This window comes from Contarinia nasturtii, unplaced genomic scaffold, assembly GCF_009176525.2.
Source record: "Contarinia nasturtii isolate CC-2019 unplaced genomic scaffold, AAFC_CNas_1.1 Cnas_scaffold_928, whole genome shotgun sequence".
NCBI classification, from domain to species: domain Eukaryota; kingdom Metazoa; phylum Arthropoda; class Insecta; order Diptera; family Cecidomyiidae; genus Contarinia; species Contarinia nasturtii.
Window position 1 is genome coordinate 1,085,924 of NW_022198275.1, and position 24,889 is coordinate 1,110,812.

The 24,889-nt window shown below is 35.4% G+C and overlaps 1 protein-coding gene across 4 annotated transcripts in view; it reads right to left on the reverse strand.

Annotated features, from left to right (window-relative positions):
• LOC116342831 (homeobox protein cut) overlaps positions 1-24,889 on the reverse strand; it is a 187,098-nt gene that overhangs the window by 21,755 nt on the left and 140,454 nt on the right. For 3 of the 4 annotated variants that reach the window (XM_031770594.1, XM_031770593.1, XM_031770595.1), the window contains exons 3-5: positions 9,972-10,153; positions 9,302-9,405; positions 5,262-6,377 (exon numbers count right to left, since the gene is read on the reverse strand). In XM_031770594.1, the coding sequence (XP_031626454.1) occupies positions 5,262-6,377; positions 9,302-9,405; positions 9,972-10,153 (1,402 nt within the window). The remainder of the gene's footprint in view (positions 1-5,261; positions 6,378-9,301; positions 9,406-9,971; positions 10,154-24,889) is intronic. The other variant, XM_031770596.1, reaches the window with a different exon arrangement.

Here is a 24,889-nt window from a genome sequence, read left to right on the forward strand (position 1 = left end):
TTTTTTCAGCCAGAAATCTTTATCAAATTGAAAATATCAAGCGAAAAAAAAGTTCACAAACAAGAATGAAAACGATAAAGTTGTGTTATGAGTAAATATTTCATCGTCGAGGTAGAAAAGTGTGTATCGTGAAATGAAAAAAAAATCGTTTGATGTCATCGGAAATGAACGTGCCTTCTTAGTTACATACGACATTAACATCAATGCGAGGGTAATTCTCTCGCGCTTTCTCTGCAGTAAAAATCGAGCAATCAATTACAAGCGTACGCTTGTTTGCCTTTGAGACTAAAGTAATCGAAAATTTATTAAAAACCGTGTACAATATTTAAATCATGTTAAAGAAACGATTCCCTTAACGTTTTATTCTCTCGCTCTCGCACGTACACTTTTGCCCAGATACAAATCTTTAATCAGATTCGATTTTTTGAGAATCAACCGTGTTTTCAACTTTAAAACGCCTAAATTATTTATTTTCTAATTTATCATCGGCAATAAAAATGACAAAGTTTTATTTTCCGCTACGTTGAAAAATGATCGCTTAAAAAAATGCGCACGACACATGTTTTCTCGTCCAATAAATTGGCGATGCGCCAACACGATTAATGTTTGATTCAACATTAAAGTAACCGAAAAAAAATGGGAAAAACTAAAATTCAACTTCCAAATGAATTTAAGCGATTTGCCAACATTTTCATATTATGAAATGTACATGCTGCGAGATTCCTTTATGCTCTATCTCTTTTTCTCGTTATATTGCCATAAAATTTAAAACGACAAATTAATTTAATTGATTCGAAACCAACTATTAACTATCCGATGAAATGTAAGACATTTAATTAAAAACTGGCCAACGCTCTAGCTCTCTCTCCCGCCCCCATCTCTTATTCATGTGAATTCGTTTACATGCGTTTAAAAATGTATTATCGAACAATTAACCTGGCATCTGAACTTTCTGCCGGCAGAAAAAAAAAGACCTTCACAAATTTATTGGATAATTACACGCATCCGAAAAAGGACTCTTGTAACTATCTCAGTCTCTCGTTCCCTCGTCCTATTCATCTTGAATTACTGAATTTATTGATGCATTCAAAAATGTTAGTTGCCGAATTTTCTTTCATTCAAATAACGAACGATGTTCATTAAAAACGAAATAACTCGTCGAATTGCAAAAGTCTGTTGTTTTATGTGAAAATGGAAATTCAAATAGATAAATTTAATGAACGATGGCCGAAAAAGAATGCATGCACACACACACATAGCATAAATGGATTTGACCGACAATATACATATTTCTTTGTTGGTCCTTTTTTCGATATTTTATAGAAAATGTGTGGTGTGTAATTCAAACTATATATGCCATGCTCTCTACGAATCACAAATGTGAGCACACAAGAATTTTGGTATAATTGGTGAAGAGCGTGGGCATTGCACACTGGAGATGGGTAGACGAATAATTTTGTAACATTAGAATTTTCCGAAATTCACCTCATCGTTTGCTCCGTTCTTCGGATTGTCGGTTTTGGCGTCATTGAGAGCGATGGTAGTTTTGGTAGTTTTAGAGATGGGCCGATGGGGAAGAGAGCGGGAGAGCAAATGTTTCACTTGACCGACGACACATCTATTTACAGTGCTCAATGAGGCTCACGTAAACTGCAGTCGCTCCTTTGAAAATGGGTAAAAACCCTATTTTTAAGCGATAACTACATTATGCTGGTTGAACACATAACATTTGCTATCTAATCTTCGAATTTCAAGCACCTCCAGACCCCTTTCTCACACTGAGAATGATGTACGCCCCATTCGTTATCTCATCCGTTCATTATGGCTTTCGGCTGGCAAATCCATACTTCATTCAAATCATTTCGGCCCGTTGCCGTTCAAATCTATTATCGTTGAACAATGTCCACCATTAAGTGTGTGTTCATTTCTATTTTTGTGAATAAACTTTGTATTTTTTGATAAAAAAAAAAAAAAACAAATAACTTTACCACAGAGATATTTTTACGAATAAAATCTTCATTCGAATGCCGAACAAGCACACTTACTCATTCGACGAAACAATCTAAATTGTATTTAACAAAATTCGGAAAATTTTCTTGAATATTAAATTGTTGAAATAAATATACAATTTTTGCATGAGCATTTAAAGAGAAAGATGCTTCATCGCCTGGAAGTCCGGTACTCAACGTATTTCTGACACAACATTAAAATGGAATAAATTCAGTATTATATAATATGCGGAGAGAAAATCGATTTTTTTTGCTATTGTTGTTGTTGGAACGGGGCGGTGAATGAAAACAAAATATGTTTATGATGCTGGAACGGTCATTCTTTTTCGGTCCCGACTAAACAGGTTTTCGTTTAGTTTTCTTTAACAACCAATTTGGCAAAAAACTAAACCATTTTCGAAAATTCATTCGTTTGACCTTTTGATCCTTTATTGTATTAGATAACTGTAAATGTGGCACTCTTTGGCTCATTTTCTCCCTCTCTATCTCTTTCAATTTACAATCTATTTCGTGTGTATTTTTTAATTGAAGCCTTAATTTGCCATCATATCGTAGGTTTTAACCCTTTTTTCCTTTGAAGTAACGCCATTAGTTAAACTATTGGATCAGGAAATTGCGTATATGCTTATAAAAAAATTACGAACATAATGAAACACCATCGTTTGTTTCGCTTGAGGCATTTACCATTGAAAACATGGTTCCGTAATAGAAAATTCCCATTTAATTAGCGCGTATTCCATTAACCTAAACATTGACCCGCATTCTTCGAGCTCACTCTTTCCTACGACCGTGTCTCTTTTTTTGTAATTAATTTTCTTTGAAGTTGTGAATCAATCCGATTAAAATTCAGTTTGAAATTTTGTCGACCACGAAATATCAAGGAAAAATGCCAGAAATATTTTCGCCCATTTCGGAAATCCATATCGAGTTTTGTAAATACAAAAAAAATAGCTGCATATTTAAACTGTCATAATACGTTGTGTTTCGTTTCCTGTTTTTTGTTTTTCACTTTGTCCTCGGCCGGTTTTTTTTCCAAATGCGATATTCGATTTTGAAGCCAAGTGCATTAGAATGACGGTGTGGCCGGAGAAGATTCTACACTCATAATTCTTGTTTGCATACACGCTAAATCGCGTCCTCATCGCATAAATCCGTTGTGTTGAACTAAATGAATCAATTGAAAAGTTCAATCGTTGCAGGCACCGAATACGTGGGGGGATTGGAATCGAATCAACTAAACAAATCGGTGGTAAAATACACAGTTTAGTCGACAGGCATTTGAATGCATTTGGGAAAAGTATGACATTGCTGTTGTTGCCACTCGGTACCTTCGTTGTCATCGAATGAATGACAAAAAGTGCATTTACACGATTTGCAACGACGTGAAGGTAAATAAAGTCGGACATTTTTTCGTTGTTCTATTCATTCGATATGGAATCGGCTGTAAAACTTGCACGGAGTCAGAGTGCAGGCATTCAATGCACCGTTCGATCGACCGCATACATACTCAGGAAATTAATAATCGGATCACATCACAAGGTTAACGTTTGTTCGAGCTCAGAAGAGAGTTTTTTTTTTCACAAGTTGCCCATTTCGAAAGGATATCTGAGTCTGAGTGAATTTCAAATTGTTTTGTGCGGCGAATAAAAAAAAGTATATGAAAGAACCATCGACATTCGCTGATAACAGACAAACAGTCGCAAAAAAAAATTATGAACTCGATGAAATGGATTTTTCATTTGTCAAGTGGTAGCACACGACTTGCGATGAGAAAGGCCGCACGGGATTGAATGCGTCTATTGAAAGATATGAGTTGAAAATCTAATGAATACCAAGCGATGGATTATTTTTTTTTTGTTTGTAGAAAAAAATTCACTTTTTTCAATAGATTCGAATCACGATGATTGACAAATCAGTGACCACTTCTCGATAGGAATACAGAATATGGTGGCTATGAACCGGTGCGATATTGAATACGAATTGCCAATTCACTAATCTCAATCTACTTGATGCGAATGACGAAAAAAAAAAACAGTGCACCGACAAAGTAATTGTAGAGAGAGTCTAAAAGCAAATGTGCACTTCATCCGAAATGTACTGTACTGTAGTAGATTTGAATGTAATTTTCGTTCTCGGTGAGTTCATTGAGTGAGCGCTGAGATTCAAAAGGATTATAAATCCGATAGATAGATAGACGCGGACCAATTATTTTTATATGAATTCATAAAAGAAAACCCCGGCGTATGGTTGACTGATCCCGATAATAACGTTATTGAACGCGAACACAACACAGCCAAAATAGCAGTTGAACAAAAAAAGTGAATCGAACACAGAAAAAAAGACACAGAACTATGAGCATGAGTATGAATCGGAAATCCGTTCTATGAAAATTATTGTGGTTGCAAGCACAAAGTGTGAAAGAGAGAGAGAGAGAGAGAGAGAGCAAGCAAGCAAGAATGTACAAGATGCAATGCAAGAAATAAGTGGTGGAACCAAAATCATTGTCATAAATGTGTGTGTTGTTAGGTGTTGATCGGGCTCTTAATTCCGATTGACAATGTTCGGATGACAATAATGTGGCCGAATAAATAGTCGCATTGAGTGCATTAAGAATAGTTCCAATAATTTGACTTCGAAAACTTCACGCCATTATGATTATTTATATTCACGGTTGGTTGCAAACGCATTCCGGCATACAAACGGGGAACATACAATGGCAATCCGAATGAGAGAATTATGTGAGAGAAAATTTTCGACATCAAATAAAACCAATTTTTAATTTCATTTCATAAAACTCGTTATTATTTCTATCTCTCACGATTTTTTTTTTGTTTGCTGTCTGTATAGTGGCATGGAATCATATATGAAAAAGTTGGCAACACACAGTGTCAACAGAGACCGATTAAACTTATATTCACATATTAGAATTTAGCGAACTTTGAAAACAAAAAAAGGTGATTAGCAAACTGTCTAAATGCGACGATTTATTCCCAAACATTTTCATAATAGCTAACCCCCCGGAAAAAAACGTGTGTACGAGACCAAATGAAAAATTTGTCATAATCTCACAATTCGAACATTATTGTGTCATCGGAAAAATATTGTTTTCGAAAAGAAAAATCGAAAAAAGGAACTAAACTGTCACGTTGTTCTTTTTTTTTGTTGTCTAATGGATTTAATGCGAATGAAATATATATTTGAGCGAGAAAAAAAAAACAAAATACAAGTAGATATAGAATGAGTTGCACTTACCTTTTTTGGGAATCAATGATTTCAGCAATAGAACGGCATTATCATCGCATGCCCAGGCATGCATTTTTCGATAGCTGTCACGTCCTTTTTCAGTGAGTTTATCCCATGGCTTTGGTTTTGATAGTAGTTCAGAGACGGTGCCTTGTGACAATCCAAGCACATATTTGGCAAATAGACGTTGCCCAATATTGTGTACGGACAACAATTCCCGTACACGTCGCGATATATGCAATGTATCGAGATTTTGATTTGCATATTTGTCCATATTATAGCGAAGCATTTCTTGTAATTTGGCCTCCATTGGATCGCTTTTTGGTATAAGTGAGTCGCCGAGGCGGCTAGTCATTGAACCGGATGTCATTTGTAATTCGTCGGCGAAGCGAAAATGTGGACGTTCTTGCATTTGATGATGGAACGGTAAACCAAGTGGAAAACTTGGTCCATGCGGCAATGCACCCAAATGATTATTATTATCTTCTTGTGGACTTTTTGATATTGGCAATGACATCGGCGTTAAACCACCATTTTGATTATCATCGTAACGTGAATCCTGTAGAATTGGTGTGCTTGCTGTTGACGATGCATCATGATGGCTACTTTTGTCATCCTGTCGATTTCCATGATCATCTAAAGAATTTGAAAGCGAATTAGTTTTTGTGTGGTTGTCCATGGGTTTGGCATTTTGGCTGATGCTATTGTTATGTGATTGTGGTTGTTGTTGCTGTTGATGTTGTTGTTGTTGCGTTAAACGATGCGTTTCATTAGCCGAATTAAGATAGTTGGATTGCATTGTAGCTGCCGCTGCTGCTGCTGCAGCCGCAGCCGCTGGATGCATTTGTGCAACAGACGGCGGAAGCTCAAAACCTCTACGCCAATTGCAGACAATTTCTTCGCCAAGAAACGATCCAAATGTTTCGACATTATGCAAAGCTGATGTTGGTAATATCGAAGCTCCGGCAGCCGCCGCCGCCAATATCATATCATTGCTATTACGACCGACCGTCGCCAATGCATTGGCGCTTTTTGCATTTGTCATTGATGTCGATACTACTGATGTGACAGTTGACGGTGGGGATGCATGATTTTCTTGTGGAATGGTTACAGCTGAATATGCGCCTGTAACACACATAATTCAAGTGGACAGGAATTTAAAAGATTTTTTTTTCGGTTTTAAATTGTGGTGATACAAAATGGTATATTTTATAGAATTGTTGTTGTTGTTATTATTATTAAAAGAAACCGAAAACGAAAAAAAACTGTTATGAAATTGTTACAAAACACCACGTCCAATTATACTTGAAATTTGGATTGAATATTACAGTTAATTCAAGTATAAAATGAGAAGAGAGAAAAAAATATTAAATCATGTCCAAATGAATTGAAATCTACACAACATGCAATATACATGTCTTTATCTCAATAAAATTGTGTGAAACGAGCGAGAGATAGAAAGATGGAGACAGAGACAGAGAGCAAGAGAAATAAAAATCAAAGTGGGAAATAATGTGAACAAATTAAAAATAAAATCATTGCAATCATGATATGTCTCAAAATTACATGAGTGCATGGAAGAAACAAAACTATGGATTGTGAAACGAAGCAAAAACGATAATAATTATTAATAAATTAATTGCGAAAACAATTGATTCAATGTTATGTGTCTTAATTCCGTTCATTTTTTATCATTCTTGAACACAACCATTGGATATTGGGTTTTCATTTGTCGAACGGTGCATGTCATTGTTTACATAGTACGCTTTTTATTCTATCTCTATCTCACTCTATCTCATTTTTGTTTTGTTTTTCTGATTAATGCCATAGAATTGAATAAATAGTAATGAAAATCATGCATCATTCTTCGTGTACATCTGACAACCGATTTCTTCATATCATCATTGCAAACAAATCTGTATCATGCAAGCAAAAAATGGTTAGTGGTTGTTTTCAGTGTTTGTGTGTGTGTGTCTGTGAGCACGATTACAACATGATTGAATTTTGAAATGAAGAAAACAAAAAAAAAACCATATAATAAGTGTATGGGAAAAATTACACGACCGTCGACGGTAAAACAATGGATTAAATGGTTCAAGGGCGATAAATTCAAAGTGATTTGAAGAAAAATAAAAATAAAACAGTAACAACAACAAATCGAAGCAAGAACGAATATTTGTTTGTATTATATGCCTATTTTGGCATCGAGATCACAAACCAACTACTGTAACTGAATGGTGGGAAATTAATCGATAAAATGTGTTAGAATTAAAGTCAGCCAAAGGTTTTTTTATTCATTTAGTTACCACATCACGTCAGCAATGGATCGTTCCATCTCTTTCTCTCATTCACTCTCTTACGCATTTGGCTTTACCATACCTATATTTCTTTATGGCATTCCATTTGATTTGTACGGCAATTAAAGCCAATGGGAAACGCTTTTTCTCTTTCTCTCTCTCGTCTACTTTGCTAAAGCCGTTGAGCTGCACGCAAAATATCTCCATATTGTGTGTGTAATTTTCATTCTAAATGAATGAATGGAAATCGTCATTCGAAAAATGAATTACTACACCACATTAAATGCACATTCGGCAAGAAGTTTTGTTCGAGTTCAAAAGTTTTTTTTTTCTTCATACCTTTGCGTATAAATATCTTATGAATATTTGCGCTTTGCTGCTGCTGTGTGTATCGAATATACCGTTGTTGCGTTGAATAAAATATCGTGCAAATGTAAAATGTTTTTCGGTGCGTTTTGCCGTGTATAGAAATGAATGTTGGTCGCGGTGCAACCAATCTTTTTCTCTATCTGTTCAAAGGGCGAAGTGCGCACTACTTCGGTCCAAAGAACCGGTGCATGGGAAAATTATTTTCATTGTTTGAATCAGCAACATCCAACACACACATACACATTTCCAAACGATATGAAGCAAACTGACAAGAATCGCGGAAAAAATCTCTTCGCCGATACGTACAACAGAGAGAGAGAGAGAGAGAGAGATAAGTGCATAGAAATGTTTGCATTTAATTTACAACATGCAAAACTCTAAATACTTTATTTCATTATGTTGCGGAAAATCTATTTATGCACATTTATAATTCAGCATTATTGCTAAGTGCTAAGACATTTGCAGACAACAAAATCCACTCGATTTTTGTGTTGGTGTTTTTCTTCTAAATCGTGATAAAATTATAAACGTTCTCTGCCTTTTTCGGAAGCACGAATCTGAACCACAACAGAACACGGCAACCAACGAACGCGCACACCGAATGAATTTCGAAGGGAGCAACAAAAAATGCAACAATAAAATGATTTCATTTATTGAGCAACTACGGAATATAATTGTTTTAATAAACGATTTTTGTGTTTGTCTGTGAGAACATGATTAAATTCTACCTTTAATTTCTTTTGTATTGCCTGTTTTGGTGGTGGCTTTGTTGTGGCAGAATTTGCAGAATTATGATTAGAGAAACAAGATCGAGCGAGCAGAAAACGCAAAACAAAATTTTTTTTTGGCCATTAATTGCATCGAATGACGGGTGTGTGTGTATGTGAGAATGTTTGTTTTTCTGTTTGGTTGTCGTCCAAATAATATTACGATAAATATGCGGATTTTAAAGAATTTAATTAGCAAATAACCTGTTAATTTGTGCGGCTACAATAAACCAAGTCTTTGAATGCATTTCGCTTTCAAGAATTTATAATTATTCATCATTTTGAACACGAACAGACATATACGCATACACACATACATACACGTAAGGCTGTACACTCGATTATATCTGATGAAATCAAATCAATTAAAAAAAAATTAATTTGCACCAAACACAGAGAGATTGAGAAGAGAAAGAGGCTGAATTTAATCAAAAACACACACAACAACATAAACGATAATAATAAGGCCGAATAGAATGTATTGTACATAAAATAGCATCAAACAAAGTGCGCTTTCTTCATATTTTCAACTTTATGAATAAATATTTGTGTATCAGTCTATTTGTCATGTTTCTTTTTTTATTGTTCAATGTTCGTGTTTGAACAATATACTTACCATCTGAGTTTGATTTGAGTGCTTCTGCTTGAGCGGCCAATGCTTTGGTTCGCTCCAATAGTAGTTCTTGAAATTGTTTTGATTCCGATTGTACGTCCCCGGATCTGAAAAGATAAAAAAATTACAACAAAAATGTTTTTTTTTATCACTATTTATATATTTGCCGTTCGAATATCCTTTTTTTGATGGGTATGATTTTTTTTCTGGTTCGGACGGTTTTTTTTTCGGTACAATGAAAGTGATTGTGATTTTTACGACTGTAACAATCATAAAATGAAATCTTTTTTCGAATATGTTTTTATTGCAGAGAACACTAAGGTTCAGCCCTTGTTGAAGGCATCGAATAAGTCGGCAATTTTTGATGTTGATATCGTTTCGAAAAAAAAAAAATGTTTAAAAACCGACAAAGATGTAAATTGATGCAATGATTTGCTTTCAACGTTATATGATACATATTGTTGGCATCGGCACAATGAATCCGTTTAGGACCTGTTTTATCAATAGACGAACAAGTGCAATTTACATGTGATACGAAAATTTGTTTTTTTCCTTTCGTCTCGAAAGGACAAATGTTGATTTTGGATGGAAACTGTTTACGTGAATCAAGTGTTGCCCAACACATTCTCCACTATAAAAAATATGACAGAAATAGAGCGAAAGTGGCTCTTACCGATTTTCCGTTTTAACGTCATCGTAGTCGGATTGTTTGTCCAAACGTGATTCGAGTCTGGATATGTGTTGTCGTTTGGATTCAAGACGTTCTTCGAGCTGTTGTATCCGGAGATTGTGCGATTCCTGCAATGCGGCCAATGCGCTTCTCAGTCTAGAGATTTCTTCAACTAATGCTACAATCTGAAAATAAACAGGAAAAGAAATGACAATTCAATTATAAATTTGTTCAAAAAACAACAACAAGAAGAAAAACATGAACAGAGAACATTGTGTATTCTTCTTCGTTCAGAATTTCGTATCAATATTAGTTTATGCATGTATTTGTAAATAAAGTCATAATAAGAAAAGAAGGGATTGGAAGAATTTATTATATTTGAATGAGCGTCTAGAGCAATAGACAATTCATTATTGTTGACAGCGATAAAAATTCATCCGTTTTGACAAGAAGTTTAACGACCGACGATGTATTGCTTTGGTTTATTGGGTTCGGGAGAGCATCATCTGCATTGAAGCACATGCACGACAAGAAGCTTGTCTGCAATTTTGACAAGACGATGCCACAATATGGTATGATCTAAACAACATTGATTTCGACAAGCATTTCTTCACATTGTCGTCAACATTGCCGTCAATAGAGTTTGAAACGGATTGAGCGAACAATGATGGTTTGGAGAAAGAAAAACAATTTGCCATCAAAATCAATATCCATTAAATTGTCAAAATAATTAATAAAAACATCTTATATTTGCCAACACACAATTGCTATGCATCCGCGTATATCGGTTGGCTTCAGACAATGCTGCCGTATCTTCGACAGCATTGGTCTCGAGACATGTTGCCACACATAAAACCCAACAAAAACATAACCGTCTCAATTAATTATTCGATACACATTCACAGACTTCAATCATATTTTCGTTGAAAATTTTGCAAAAGCAAGATGAAAACAATGCACGCCACACCGTTTAATGCAGACAAATTTACAACAAAGACGCGCACTGATTCGATAAAATCCCGCATCTCTCACACACAAAAGGCACAGACAGCATCACATAAAACGACATATATAGATATAGATATAGATATATATTCAGTTTTTGAATGATTGGAAATGGCATGCTGGAGTGAACGAGAGGAAGAGAATGAGAAAATGCCACGTATTTGCACTTGTTTATATTTTTGGAAAACATCAAACTACAAGCGCAAAACCAAAACAATGAATTCGATACGGATTCGATTCATTAATTTTCCGTTCTCGTCTTTTAAAGCGACGATAAATCAAAATCGTTGTTTTCAGAATTTTGTGCTGTTGAGTGAGAGAGAGAGAGAGAGAGAGAGAGAGAGAGAGTACTGGGGCGTACTTCACATTCATTTTGACAAAACCAAAGTGATCATTCTTCGAATCTTATTTGCACCCCTATCAATCCGATATAAATAATAATAACCGACGATTTTGTATCTGCTTCAATCACAACCATCACATATAAATGGAATGGTTAAAAGCCGTCGCCGTCGTACATTTGCCACCGCCACGCCACTCGAAATGTAATCAATATAATTGTTAAAGTTACGGTGTGCTCGTCCGCCGAAAAATGAATTGGTAGCGATGCGCGCATATTCTCTCTCTCTTTCTTTATCAAACAAGTGCTAGAGTCGTATGTCGATGCCAAACTGCATACTACACACTCTCTCTTACCAACCACATCGAATTGAAAACGGAATTGTAATTATTATTTTGTGGGCAAATTTATCAAATATTGTATGGAAATCACAAAAGTGGCTCTCTTTTCAGTCATCAAAATCAGGTGCACAAATAAATGCTGGCTTCGCATTTCAGATAAGATATCATTTTAAATTTTGTATATATGAGTTGTGCGGTGGTTTTTTTTTCACTCTTGGTCGTCGCCATCAATTCATATAGTCTTCGGTTTTGGTATTGCCAATTCGACTAAAAACACGATATATGCTTTGGGGTTGTTTCGAACAAATGAACAAACGAAAAAAGTAAACCAATATTCAACAACACAGCATACACAAAAAAATAACCGAAAATAATTTCCAGTGGAAATGTATCCGTTCAATTATGAATGGCTTGTTTGATGACTTGACTATCACGTCTAGTAAAAGAGTTGAATACATTTTCCAAAGATACTTCATTTTGGTGTACGATGGTAATTATAACGAATATGGACACACAACCGATGAAACAAGGGATTTTTACAGAAAACTCGATCCAACTTAAATTCGGTTTTGGATGGCATTGTAGAGTCAAACAGGAACAATATATTTATTATTTCATTTATATTTTGTGTGTGTATGATTCACATTTTCAACATCGGACGTATTATGTGACGAGATGGTATGTATAAGGTTTCTTCTCTTAACTAATTTTGATTGGAAAAATATATCATGAATTTCCTCTTGAGCTATGAAAATATTTGTGTGCACACACACAAAATGCAGACATGAAATTCATGCTCAAACCCAAAATTTCGTGGTTCTCATCCTTAAGTGAACGGCGGCAAGCATATTGAGTACATATTCACTCATTTTCATTTTCATATGTTGTTGTTTATGCTACTGCTCGTATGTTGCACGACGACAAGCTCAGCATTTGCCAATACGTGGTAGCGCTGTTAAGCGTTTTTGTATTGTATTGAACCGGTTGCCGGTACGATGAGCATCCTAACGATCTTATTCAATTTACAAACAAACGGCGAAAAATGGAAAGAATACTTTCAGATGGATGCAAAAAGAAAACACATTCAAACAATTTTTTTTGCGGCAAGAATCGAAATTTATACGATTACTGAATGAATGAATACGAAAAAGATTGCCGATTCATCGCCGTAACAAAAAATACACACTCTCATGAATCGAATGATACACGTAAGCACATACATGAGCAGTTGAATATTCAAATGTTACCATTGCGGTGTACGTAAACATTAAAATAATAACCAAATTGCGATATGTGATGCAAAAAAGGGTGCAATTTGAAAAGAGAGAGTGGTGAAGACATTCGGTGAATTTTGCATACATTTTTGAATGAGGGGAGAAAGAAGACAGTCGAAGTACAACCATCAATTTCGTGTTTTTCCGTCTTTCGTATTTATTTTTTTGCACGGTTTTATCTCTTTTCATATTGTTGTTTTGGATTTCATATTCCTGCATAAGCCGTATCATCATAAAGCAATGACAGTAATGGAAGCACCTCGAGCACACCAACTCACAAAGATTTTCGAATTCAACATTCGTTCATAAAACATTTATAAACAACAATAGTCGAAACTGACAATAATATATCGCTAAAAGGCAAATTTCGGTATTGTTATGCAACGTCGGTTTGATGTCAATGTAAGCCAGTCGATTTAAAGTGAGAGTAAGAGTGTCTGCATGAGAAGTGATGGGATTGCGAGGGATCCACTGCCATGGGTATGTGACCAAAAAAATAAGCGTAACGGCATTGAATTTGACGGTTTATGGAAGAATGTGCCATTGAAAAATGAAGATATCAATGCGATCGACCGATTTGGCCATAGAGCGAATAATGACAAACGACAATGTCGAAGATTTTAAAGCGAAGATATGCGCATTTGTTATCAATGTGCGAGAGAGTGAGTGCGTGGAAACCGAATCGCCATGGAAAGTAATGTTCAAATGCTCATATTTATCGCAACATATTGATTTGAAATTATGGTAAATCAATAGTATTTTGTACGTACATCGGAGAGTGTGTGTATGTAATGAATGCGTTCAGGCCGAAAATGATTTCAATTAAGAGGCATTTTGAGGTTCAATGGTACAAATAATTTCGTGGTGTCACATTGCTATTTTCAGGCTGATTGCCTCTCGTTTGCTCGCTCTCTCTCTCACTCACTCACAGGATCCACTGTGAGCAATATTCGATTAGTATAAATCTTCTTGATTAATGAATTTATTTCAATTTTCAATTTTGATTTGGAAAATTGTAGAAGCCGTATTGAATTGCCGAACGATACTTGTGGATTTACAATTTGCGATGTTCCAACATACAGCACAATGTACACACAAAAGACGTTATCGATTACATATACGAGCATCGTCATATTTATCGTTTATATTATACAGAGAGAGATACTAGACACGAGACAAGGACGAGAAATATGAATGTAATGCGAGTACACATAGTGAGATTCTGAAAACGGGAACACGGCTGCTTCCGAAAATTGTTCAACATTGTGAATCGTTCATTATGAAATATTCTCTGGCATTATATCATTTTATCTTGCAATTCAACGACAGCATTGCTGTTTGGCTTTGTCCAACCACTATTACACGCACACACACATACAAAGAGAGAGAATGTGCATATGTATGGCAAATGGACGTCGTTAGATAGTGGAACAATTAATGAAACACATATAGGAATATATTCTTAAAGACATTTCAATTAACTTGAGATCGAAATCAAAATTGCATTGCACCAGAAGCGATGCTGATAATTTTGGCTTGCCATTTTCGTGCGCAAAATAATCGTCTCGCTGGATGGTGCAACTTTTGATGCAGGTTATTTGAGAAATAATACGGCAAAATCCAAAGCCATACACAAACACATTCAATCCGTATATGTGCAATATCAAGCGCCTTTAATTAAAATGAATTGATTTTGATTTCGGATTTGGGTTATCTAAATGCATATGACTAGCGATGATTATTTATTTGTCAGGAAATATTTCATATTTTGCTTGAGCGCAATGATTTTTGACTTGAAATATGCTTCTGATCTGACTAATATTCAACACAACCAGCAAGCAGGCGAGAGCGAGAGAGAGAGAGAGAGAGAGAGAGAGAACAGAATTTACAAAACGAGATTAGTAGCAGCGGACAGAGCAAGGATTTGAAATTCGATTAGTATTGATTTGTGTGCATCTATCATCATCGCATTGAATGAACGAGAGTGAGAATTGAAATCTTAAATTTGCATACTCAAACAATTACGGCACCCAACAAATGACCAAAAATGTGCGTAAATCTGGTTAAACGGTTAAACCGTATTGATTGATATCAAACATGTGTAGAGAGAAGAGAGAGAGAGCATTGCTGCTGGCTGATCAAACATTTGTTTTAAGGATGTTTTACAAGCATCCGAACAGACCAATCAAGCCGGCGTGTTTTGATGATACGATGCCGTTGTGTGTTTGCATATGTCTTGTAGATGTTGCTTTATGAACGTGTGTCATTTCCATTTTGGGAAAACTTTTATCGAAAATGCAGTGAGGCTTAAAACCACCGTGAGCGAAAAAGGAACGTGTTATCCTTAATGCCAGAATCCACAATGGGAATTTCTCTCTCTCTTTCTCTCTGAGTGTGTGTGTTTTTTGAAAGAGAAAACAAAGCAGTTTGCATGCACAATTCGTACAATTGTATAAACGGGAATGCCAATGTTGAATGAGTAGCATGAGTTCGATATTTATTTGTGTATTTGATGAGGGTTTTGTGTTCAATTAATGATACACGAACAAAACAATGAAAACCCATTGAAATGTATCAATAGTTGGTGCATATAACGGGCATAGACGTTGACGTCATTTTCGACATCTCTTACCACTGCTAAATGCAAACGGGCTCACACAAATAGAAGTATGCGATTTTAATCTAATGCGCCATATGTATGCGTGTGTGTGTGTGTATTTGTCTTGGGTTTTCGGTATACTTTGAATCTCCGCTCGAGACAAAGTGTTGTCCAAATAGCACAACGAGAGAATGTTTGAAATGTTGAAGCGTATTGGCACGCTAAATGACGATATTGTGTTGTCGGTTTTGGTCGCCTTTTGTCTATATCAAGTATTTAACGACAAACGATATCGAAATTTGCTTAGAGTGAAATCGAGACTCGGTATAAACTATGTGCTTCGATGTGTATTTGTATGCGGCGACAAAGACACCATATTTAAAGATGTAAACACGTTTGGCACTCGATTACTATTCAAACAACGCAACCACCACACAAATGTGAGGACACTCGTGCACGCAAGCACACATTAAATGACCAGATATTTATGGGAACAACGGATTGATGTTAATCATTTGATTTGTTTGAATTGTGCCGTTATATTTTAAGAGTTCCTCATTTGTTCTCTCTTTCTCTTTCAGTGAGAATCGTGGTAAAACTCATGCTTGTCTCATAGTACACGTATCCTTTTTTCCTTGGTTTATATTTCCGTATTTGAATCTGGCATGGTTCGTCGGAGATACCGCGTTGAGAAGAGGAAAAAATTGCAGAAAATTAGCTGGTTCGCTTATTATTGGCACAGGTGATACAGTTTCACAATGAGCATATACGCTTGTGATAACCCGGAGGCAAATTCAAATACCGTTTAAGCATTAAACTCTCTCTCTCTCTCTCTGTCTCTCGAAGACACTTTGGCACCAGTTTTCCAATGACAAAAGAGTTTAAAAACAAGGAGCAAACACGCACATAAAACAACAAGAGCATCAACGCACGACAAAAGCGCTTCGAAACATTTTAATCCGCTGTGTGAGAATGACTATATCAATAATTATTATCGAGAGAAAGATGAGGGTTAGTCAAATATTTATTCAATTATTCAAGTGTTTGTGAATCAACCGAGTGTGTTCGGCTTCGGTTCGATTCTAAAGTACCTTCATTAAATCTTTTGTTCAAATCACTGATTAAAAACATTCAACTTTTATGAAAAAAATGCTGGATTTTAATTCATCAACAAGATCTCTTGCTCGAAATGAGGTTTCAAAAATATTATTTTCCGGGTTCTGTTTGTTTGTTTGTCAAACTACTCTCGAAGCATTCAATCACCCTTTTTCGTAATCAATGATTGTGAGCATGTTTTTTTTTCGCATGCATTGAAGTGCCACTAAAAATGTAGTAAGAACATTTATGTTGAGCAATTATTTAATTTTTATTCATTTTTTCTCGTTATGTCCAATTCTCGAGTTCAATAGAGAAAACAATCGCATTGAATGGCTTCTGTCTCTTTTGTCATCTCGAACAAAAAGGGAACACGACATTTCTTTTTTTTGCCATCCAAACGAACAATAATAATTAATTCTCGAATGTATGATGATTTCCAGTGCAATGCACTTAGCCCAAATTTATCGAAGTCGTCGTCCGTTGTCATCGAAATCAAAATGGGTTCGAATGACCGTACTTCAATAGACATTTTTTTTTGTATCATTTGCACAAATATTACACCGCAGCTAAAAATTACAACGATAAAACAAGAAAATTGTAGATTTCTCGTATGGTGAACATGTATGTATGAGGGTGGTGAGGCTACCAAATAAATGTATTTCATTTGAAATTCGTGAAAATTCGACGAAGAGTTATGTGAGAGCAAGTGTAAGCTGACGAACGGAAAAGGGTTTTTTTTCTGCGTCTACACTAAATCAGAATGGATACCAATTCGTAGTTCTATACTTTGTCCGTTTTCTTCATCATCCGGATCCGCCATAAATTTCATTATTTTTTAAGGACAATAAAATCATTGATGCGTTTTCATAATTTGTTCACATCTTTCTCCATGTACAATGCATATTCCAATCGAAATGGCAAACCCTTTTTTCCATCATCATGTGTCGCTGTCGAGTCATTTCTCATTCTATCTTTAGTTCGCCATGCTTCGAATATTGCCATCAATATATTTGGCCGACTGCACATATCGTATGGAAAATGTGGATGTGTCGTAGTTGGGAGAAATTATCTCTTTGTGTGTATCGCGGGTACATCTTTGCATTTGCATTTTCAACTAATATTTGTGGATACATTGGTTTGAGATACCCAATCTTTCACTCCAATACATAATATTCCGACGGTCTTTGGACCGATGATGCTTACGCTCTTTGTGTCTAGCGTCAAAAGTGCGAGAATGGTTTATAATCAGTGTTCAGCGCTAAAACATAACCAATACCACTACCACACATGCTAACCATTGAGGGAATGTATATTAAGTATTCGCTTTCTGCATACACACCATCTCAAATTCATCATGCATTGCCACAAATACAAAGAGCCACGTGGTTTTTTTTAAACCCATCGCTATAGCATCAAACAAGCGATCAGAGGAAAAAATTGCGACAGAGAAAAAGATACGCCTCGCAAAGAATAAGCGAAAAACCTTATCTCCTCTGAAGTGCTTCTGGTTGGTTTTTTTCCCCTATTTCTTTCTCTCTCATACTTGTTTCAAATCATTTTTAATCCCTCCGGCCAAATAATTTCTCAATCACCGATTCGGTGCGATACATACATTTTCATATGGTAAAAAAGGCAAATATGAAAGGCTTACAATATCTATACCGAATGCTTTGTGGAGACCAGTGTTTTTGTTTGTGCCATTGGCCAATACCATCTATTCTAACTGATAGATTCAAAAAATTGTCGCATACATGCGATTGTGCGACAGAGTTTACATATTATTAATAAAAATAAAAAATACACATATTTTGAACGAGAAAAAAAGGAAAATTCGTTTCCCTTTTGTTTTTCAGTTCTCTTATACGGTTTTTTTGTATGTGTTGATTCCCGAATCCTTTGCCCGTTTACTGCTTACATGTGCTCTCTCACAGACAATCATTCAATTCTTTCATTTGTGTCGCGTGAGTTTGTGTACATGTTTTTTTGCCGAGTGTTATTGTGACTGCCAGCTACCTATTTTCGGAGCACATAATATTTATTTCACTCTCATCTTTATTACAAATGTATGGATGGGGATACAGTTAGCTCCATTTTCATGAGTATGAGACAGTATACGTTTGCATATTCGACGACGAGAAATGATTCGATATGGCATGGTCATCATAACGAATGGGTTGTGATATTTTTAAGATTCGTTAGGAAAGCGAAATTGAGAGTATGCTCTAACAAGCATTTGGCGACTCCGACATTTCATACTATAGTATTTATTGTGGGTACTTTATCGCATGTACAATTTATTTATATAAATTTTTTTCTGTAGCTCTTTTCGGTCGTTTGTTGTTCCTTTTTTGTCGGTTTGTGTCTCATACCCCGATCAAATCGGAGGCAACCGGAGAATATTCGAATTTCGTATATCATTTCAAATTTTTGCATTAATATTTGAAGTTGTAAGGTCCTGTGTGTCGTTCTTTTTTTTTTCACGTTGTTTGAATCGGTCATTGGTAGTTTGTGTGCGATGGAGTTTGGGGAATTTTAGCCACACACACATGTATTTTGTTTTGTTAATATTTTCATACCACGTGTGTATTTATTATATAGCTAAAAAAGGGTTTTTTGTGGAATTAATAAATAAATAGAAACGACAAAAAATCGCCTTTTTTGATGATTCCACACATTTATTTGGGCTTAATTTTTTATGTTTGTCGACCGATTCTTGTATGACCATTTTCCATTTATCGCGATGACCATGAAAAAAACCACCAACTTCCATCAGCGAAAAGATGCTGAAACTTATACTCTTTTCTCTTATTGTGTATTTCAATGAAATGAACAAGACGACATTTGCTTTGAACGTATTTTTATTTGTGTGCACAAACAATGGATGCAATGAAAGAAGAAAAAAATGCACATCCTTCGAGCGGCTATTGTATTTGCTTTTGGTTCGCATTTGCCCATTGTATCCGATGTTATTTGTTTGGTTCCGTTTCTTTTTTTTCTTGTTTTGGTTTTTTTGTATTTTGTCTCGTTATTGTCAAAAATTATTCGGTTTGGCATATTATTCATCATTTTAGTACCCGCATCAATTGTTTTATGTCCGTTTGCTTTGTAATTCTGCATATCATGCCATATCACATTGGGTGTGAGAATATTGGTTCACCTTTTTTTATTCAACGTAAGAATTAGACATTTTATTTAATAGACAGACGAGGGATGAAATGTATCCAACGCATTCTCCACCACAGAGTGTGAGAAAAACCATGATAAATCAGTCCGAAGCGCAAATAAAAGAAAAATCTATGTTGCAACTATTATTTGCTGTTCGCATGAAATATTAAAATGTAAAATATATGCTTATATGTGATCGATAATATTACTCATGGCAACAGATTAGAATTAACGCCGAAAATTTGAGCAAAAGGACTCATGGATTGGGCGAGAAGGAGCGAGCGAGAGAGAAGAGCATTAAATATGTATAATTCTATTTGCTACGCATCGAAAAATCCCCCTCCATTCTCATTTGCATGTTCGCTTGAAAATGGTGACTCTCAATTCCTTCATTTACTAAATATATATTAAAAATTGTTCAACCCTTTATTTAAAATAAAATAATAGAGGACCGCATCATCTGATCTGTACATGTGTGCACGAAACAAGTCTTTTTTTACCAATCCGTATATCCGTCGTTGATATTTATATATTGAGAAAAATTAAAACCGTTCCAAAAACCATAGAGATACTGTGGTATGGTCGATATGCAAATATATATATATATAAACATATCCATGACAATAGCAACCAAATGTGAAAGTTATATTGAATCATCCGTTCGACTATAAACGTTAATGAGCCCCTTACATCAAGAAGCAAGCACATCGATATGGTGAAAAGATAGAAATATACACACAGTCAACTAAAAAATCAAATAAGAGACAAACGAACGAATGCGTGAGTGGCATCGATGGAAATGTGTTTGTGCATTTTATATGTCAAGGGATGATTTTTCTTTCCATCTCTCTCATTTATTCGCGCTTTGGAAAAAAGAAAATGCCAAATTAAAATATACACCAACATGCTGTCGTAGATGTTTGTGTGTTTGTATCGCCGAGAATGGAAAGGGGTTGCTGATCTGATTTGTAAATTGTACACGCGTGTATTCACATTAAAAACCATCGAAAATCGTCGTATCGACTCTTCACAATTTTCAACGATAGCACAACAGTGAAAGAAGAACATCACAACCGCCCCCTCCAACAATGCGAATGAAAAATATTTTTTGAAGTACATTCACCAAGTACCATTTTGATTCCCAAGCTCATCGTTGACAAAATCACTTTTGTCTTCTTTTTTTTTTCTCATCCAAATCTCGTCTACTTTTCTAGCCCATTTATGCATAGATGTATATTTTGAAAAACCATCACCACACCGCATCTTCGAGTTATTCTGGTAAATTTTTGATCAAAAATTATACATTGGAAGAGCAGCAACTTTTGACGTAACGACTCATACAAAAATTCATTCTCTCTCAATCTCTCTTTTCAGAAAATAATGATTTGCTTTTATTCCTTATGCATATTCATATGGATGAAATGAGATATCGAACAACTATATACTCAACACTCTCAACACTAATGCTTGGTCGTAATCAGCGAATGGCAGGAATCGTTTGTGATGGGTCGACAATAAAAAGTTGTCATTGTGTGGATGTTGTTGAAGAGCGTATATAAGCGCTTCGTCTTAGCCCGTGACGATTTATCATTAATTTTTAGGCAATAATCCTTTTTTGTTTAACATTCAAGCGTCATGTTTTTTCATCTATTGGCATACTCAACTTTTGCGCGAACAAATCTCATCACAATATTTAATGTGAAGAAGTAGATTTGGTGCACATGTGAAGATAAGTTTCTAAATTATACAAAAACAAATCACAAACTTCAATACATAAGACAAACATGCACTCATGCTCGTCTAAAATTGACGATGAATTGTGTTGAAGCTGATTATCGAACGGAACCAGAGGAGCATCCGAGAAAAAGCAACGACACAATCAAAACACACATTCTAATTCTCACACGCATACACATACGCAAATATTGCGAGCACACCGGATATGTGGCTGTGTGTGTTTGTTTTCAAATGGGATTTTGTGAACGCTTTATAATATTGATGATGATGATTAGTAATTGTCATTTGATATTAAAATTTAAATAATTCAAAAATTCGTATAACGCATCGCATAGATAGCATATCTAATGAATTAATGATACAAATGCTTTTTTCGATAAATAAGTCGATTTTCAGAATGAAAATTGATGTTTTAAAATATTCAATGTTGCCGAAATGGGTTTTTTGCATAACATGAAAAACAAAGTATTTCATATTCTGGGTGTTACGGTTTATGCATGTATTATAAGAACACGTTGTTCTGTTTACTTCCAAGGAGATTTGTGAATTAATGTGAATCGAGAAATAGACACATGCGGAGAATGTAGAAAAAGAAACAGTGACAGAAATCGAAATACATAAAGCTAACTGCTGCTGCTTTTTCTGTTGAATGTGAATCACACTGGGACACAAGCAAGAAAGAGAGAGAGAGAAGAGGGAGAGTGTGAGAAAAAAATGAAATAAAAGTTGAAATGGTTGAATTTTAGTATTTGGAAACTTTATCCATAGCTGTTTTGCACATTGGCAGCATAGCATCGACTCTGATGTTTTGTTACATCCATATCTATGGCATTCGATAGAATGAGGTGTCGGGGTGGCAGTTTGTGTGTTCGTACTCAAATAACATCAATGAAGGACTCTCGTTCTCTCTTTCCATTTCTTGTTGAGCGAAGCTTTTGGCTTGATTGTATAAAATTTAAATTCAATATGTATTAAAAACTTCACCGAAAAATAATGCCCGAGAAAATCATAATGCTGAAGCGAACATTGGAAATAGGAACGAAACCAAGTAACGAGAACAACACATCACCATCATCAACAGCTTGCAAGCCACACACACACACACATACAGAGCAGATAGACACAATATTTTCAATTTAATTTATTTCAATTCGATTAAAATGTCAAAACTCAGTGCTTGTACTTGTACAAAATCTATGGATAGTAAATGTTCCGCAATGGAGTGTCTGTGAGAAGTCATGGGAAGTGAAAGAGAGAGAGCAAGAGACGAAAAATATGTCTGAGAGTATCTGGTGTGCTCATTGCCATGCACTTCTCCATGTGGTTCATCCCATTGAGCTGGAGATGAAAAGTTTTTCCCGATATTTTCTTGTTGTCTTTTTTTCCATGGTGGAAACATATTTTCATATATATAAATTTCATGCAAATCCTCCATGTTTCACATAATTTTTGGGCAGATACCCTTTCTCAGCATCCAATAGATGGATGGATAAAGCATTTACAAATAATATTGTTTTATTTCTTTTCGGTTCCTATCATTTTTGCTTTCTTCTTCCTTTTTTTGGCTCATTCATATATTACCACACATCCAACCACGTATGTGCTTGAGCACATCGAGTGTATGACGAATATATAGACAGGATGTAAATTAAAATTTTGTTCTCGTTTTCATTTTTTGCATGACTCTTGCAATTAGATTTCATCTTAATGCAACTACCAACGATGGCAAAGAAGGCAAATTTAAAGAGGAATGAACGAGAGAAGAAGACAGATATGGTGGTAGTAACGAATGCCAGTCAAATTAAATATTGAAATAAGGTATTTTTGCCGAAGAATTATGAAATTTGAAAATTGTGTGCAACGATGAGGCGACGAAAGAGGAAAAATGCTCAGGATAAGAAGTCGATGGAATTTATAATCAAAACAAATCCAACAATATACACACAATATAGAATTTAAACGTGTGCAGAGCGCAGCAGCGAAACTGAAACGATTGCACAAAGTTTTGCAGAGATTTTCGGTTTTCTATCTTCATTTCGAATTGCCATACATATATATGATTGAAAACGCGTGTGCACGTAATCGGAATTTTTATATCTGGTTTGTATATAAACAACAACAAAAATCCATGTGCGGGTATGAACTCTCATCAAGTTATAGTTCGTTTCAATTTTCGAAAACAATATTCAATGAGAGGCACGAGAAGGGAGAGTGAGAGCAACGGCGATGAGAATCTTCATCTCAAAATCGTCTATTCTGCTGCAACGCTTCACTTTTGTATTGTGCTGATTGAATGATGACTTTGTCTATAAAACTACTCAATGTGCTTGTCGTAGCGCACAATACAAAACTAATAGATATATATCGAATAGATAGATATGTATTCCGTTGTATATATGTGGATCAAAACGGTAGAAAACATAATCATAGTTTAATAAATTCAAAACCCAAACAAAGATATTTTCGAATTGAATTGAAGCACACCTAAATTGATCGTTTCCTTATTTCGATTCCATTTTACTTGAAATGACAATAACATTTGTGTTTGTTGATTATTGTTAGCGGCTGCTGTCGTTGTTGTTATTGCCATAGATTGTTCTCGTTCTCTTACTCCCGCATTGATATGTGCCGTTTAATCTCTAGTTTTCATGCATCGTGTACGTGAAGCAACATACACACACAACTCATTGGATATAATTTATGTTGCTATAATTTTGAATAGCTTGTTATTTGTCTGTTCATCAGTGATTTGAAAATTCAGCTTCTAAACATGGCATTCGGAGACTCTCTGGCGAAATGGCATACCTATCGATACACCCGTAAGTCGGTTCGACGAAACAAAATCTATGGAATATCATTTATATTGTAGCTCGTTAGTGATGCTTGGCTTGATGGAACTCACTTGCTCACTCACTCTCCTTTAATTCATCCTCCTCAACAAAATTTACAACAAATTCGTAGTTCGACGACGAGAACTGCTTTCGGCTTGTTGTTTCAATACTTCCACCAAAAACAACCGGTTGACATAAATAAATATGCACAATATATTTTGTTGACTAGTGAGAGCGAGAGAGAGAGAGTGGTGCGAGATGTAAAGTATTTAGCTTAGGAATTTCCCAACATCCAACATTCGACAATCACACAGTCATATATAAATTTGCCATCAACGAGATGGCAGTTGGCTGTGATTGTGATTTCGATGTGTAATAAGTGTGCGAGTCGAAAATGTTAAATTGTCTTCAATGTTCGATGCACATATCTAATAGATTAATTTTCGAAAAACCTCTCATAAACTAAGCCGCCCGACGTGAGACACAAAATGTGAAATGTAAAAGGCGAAATGTTGTACAATATAAGGCAAG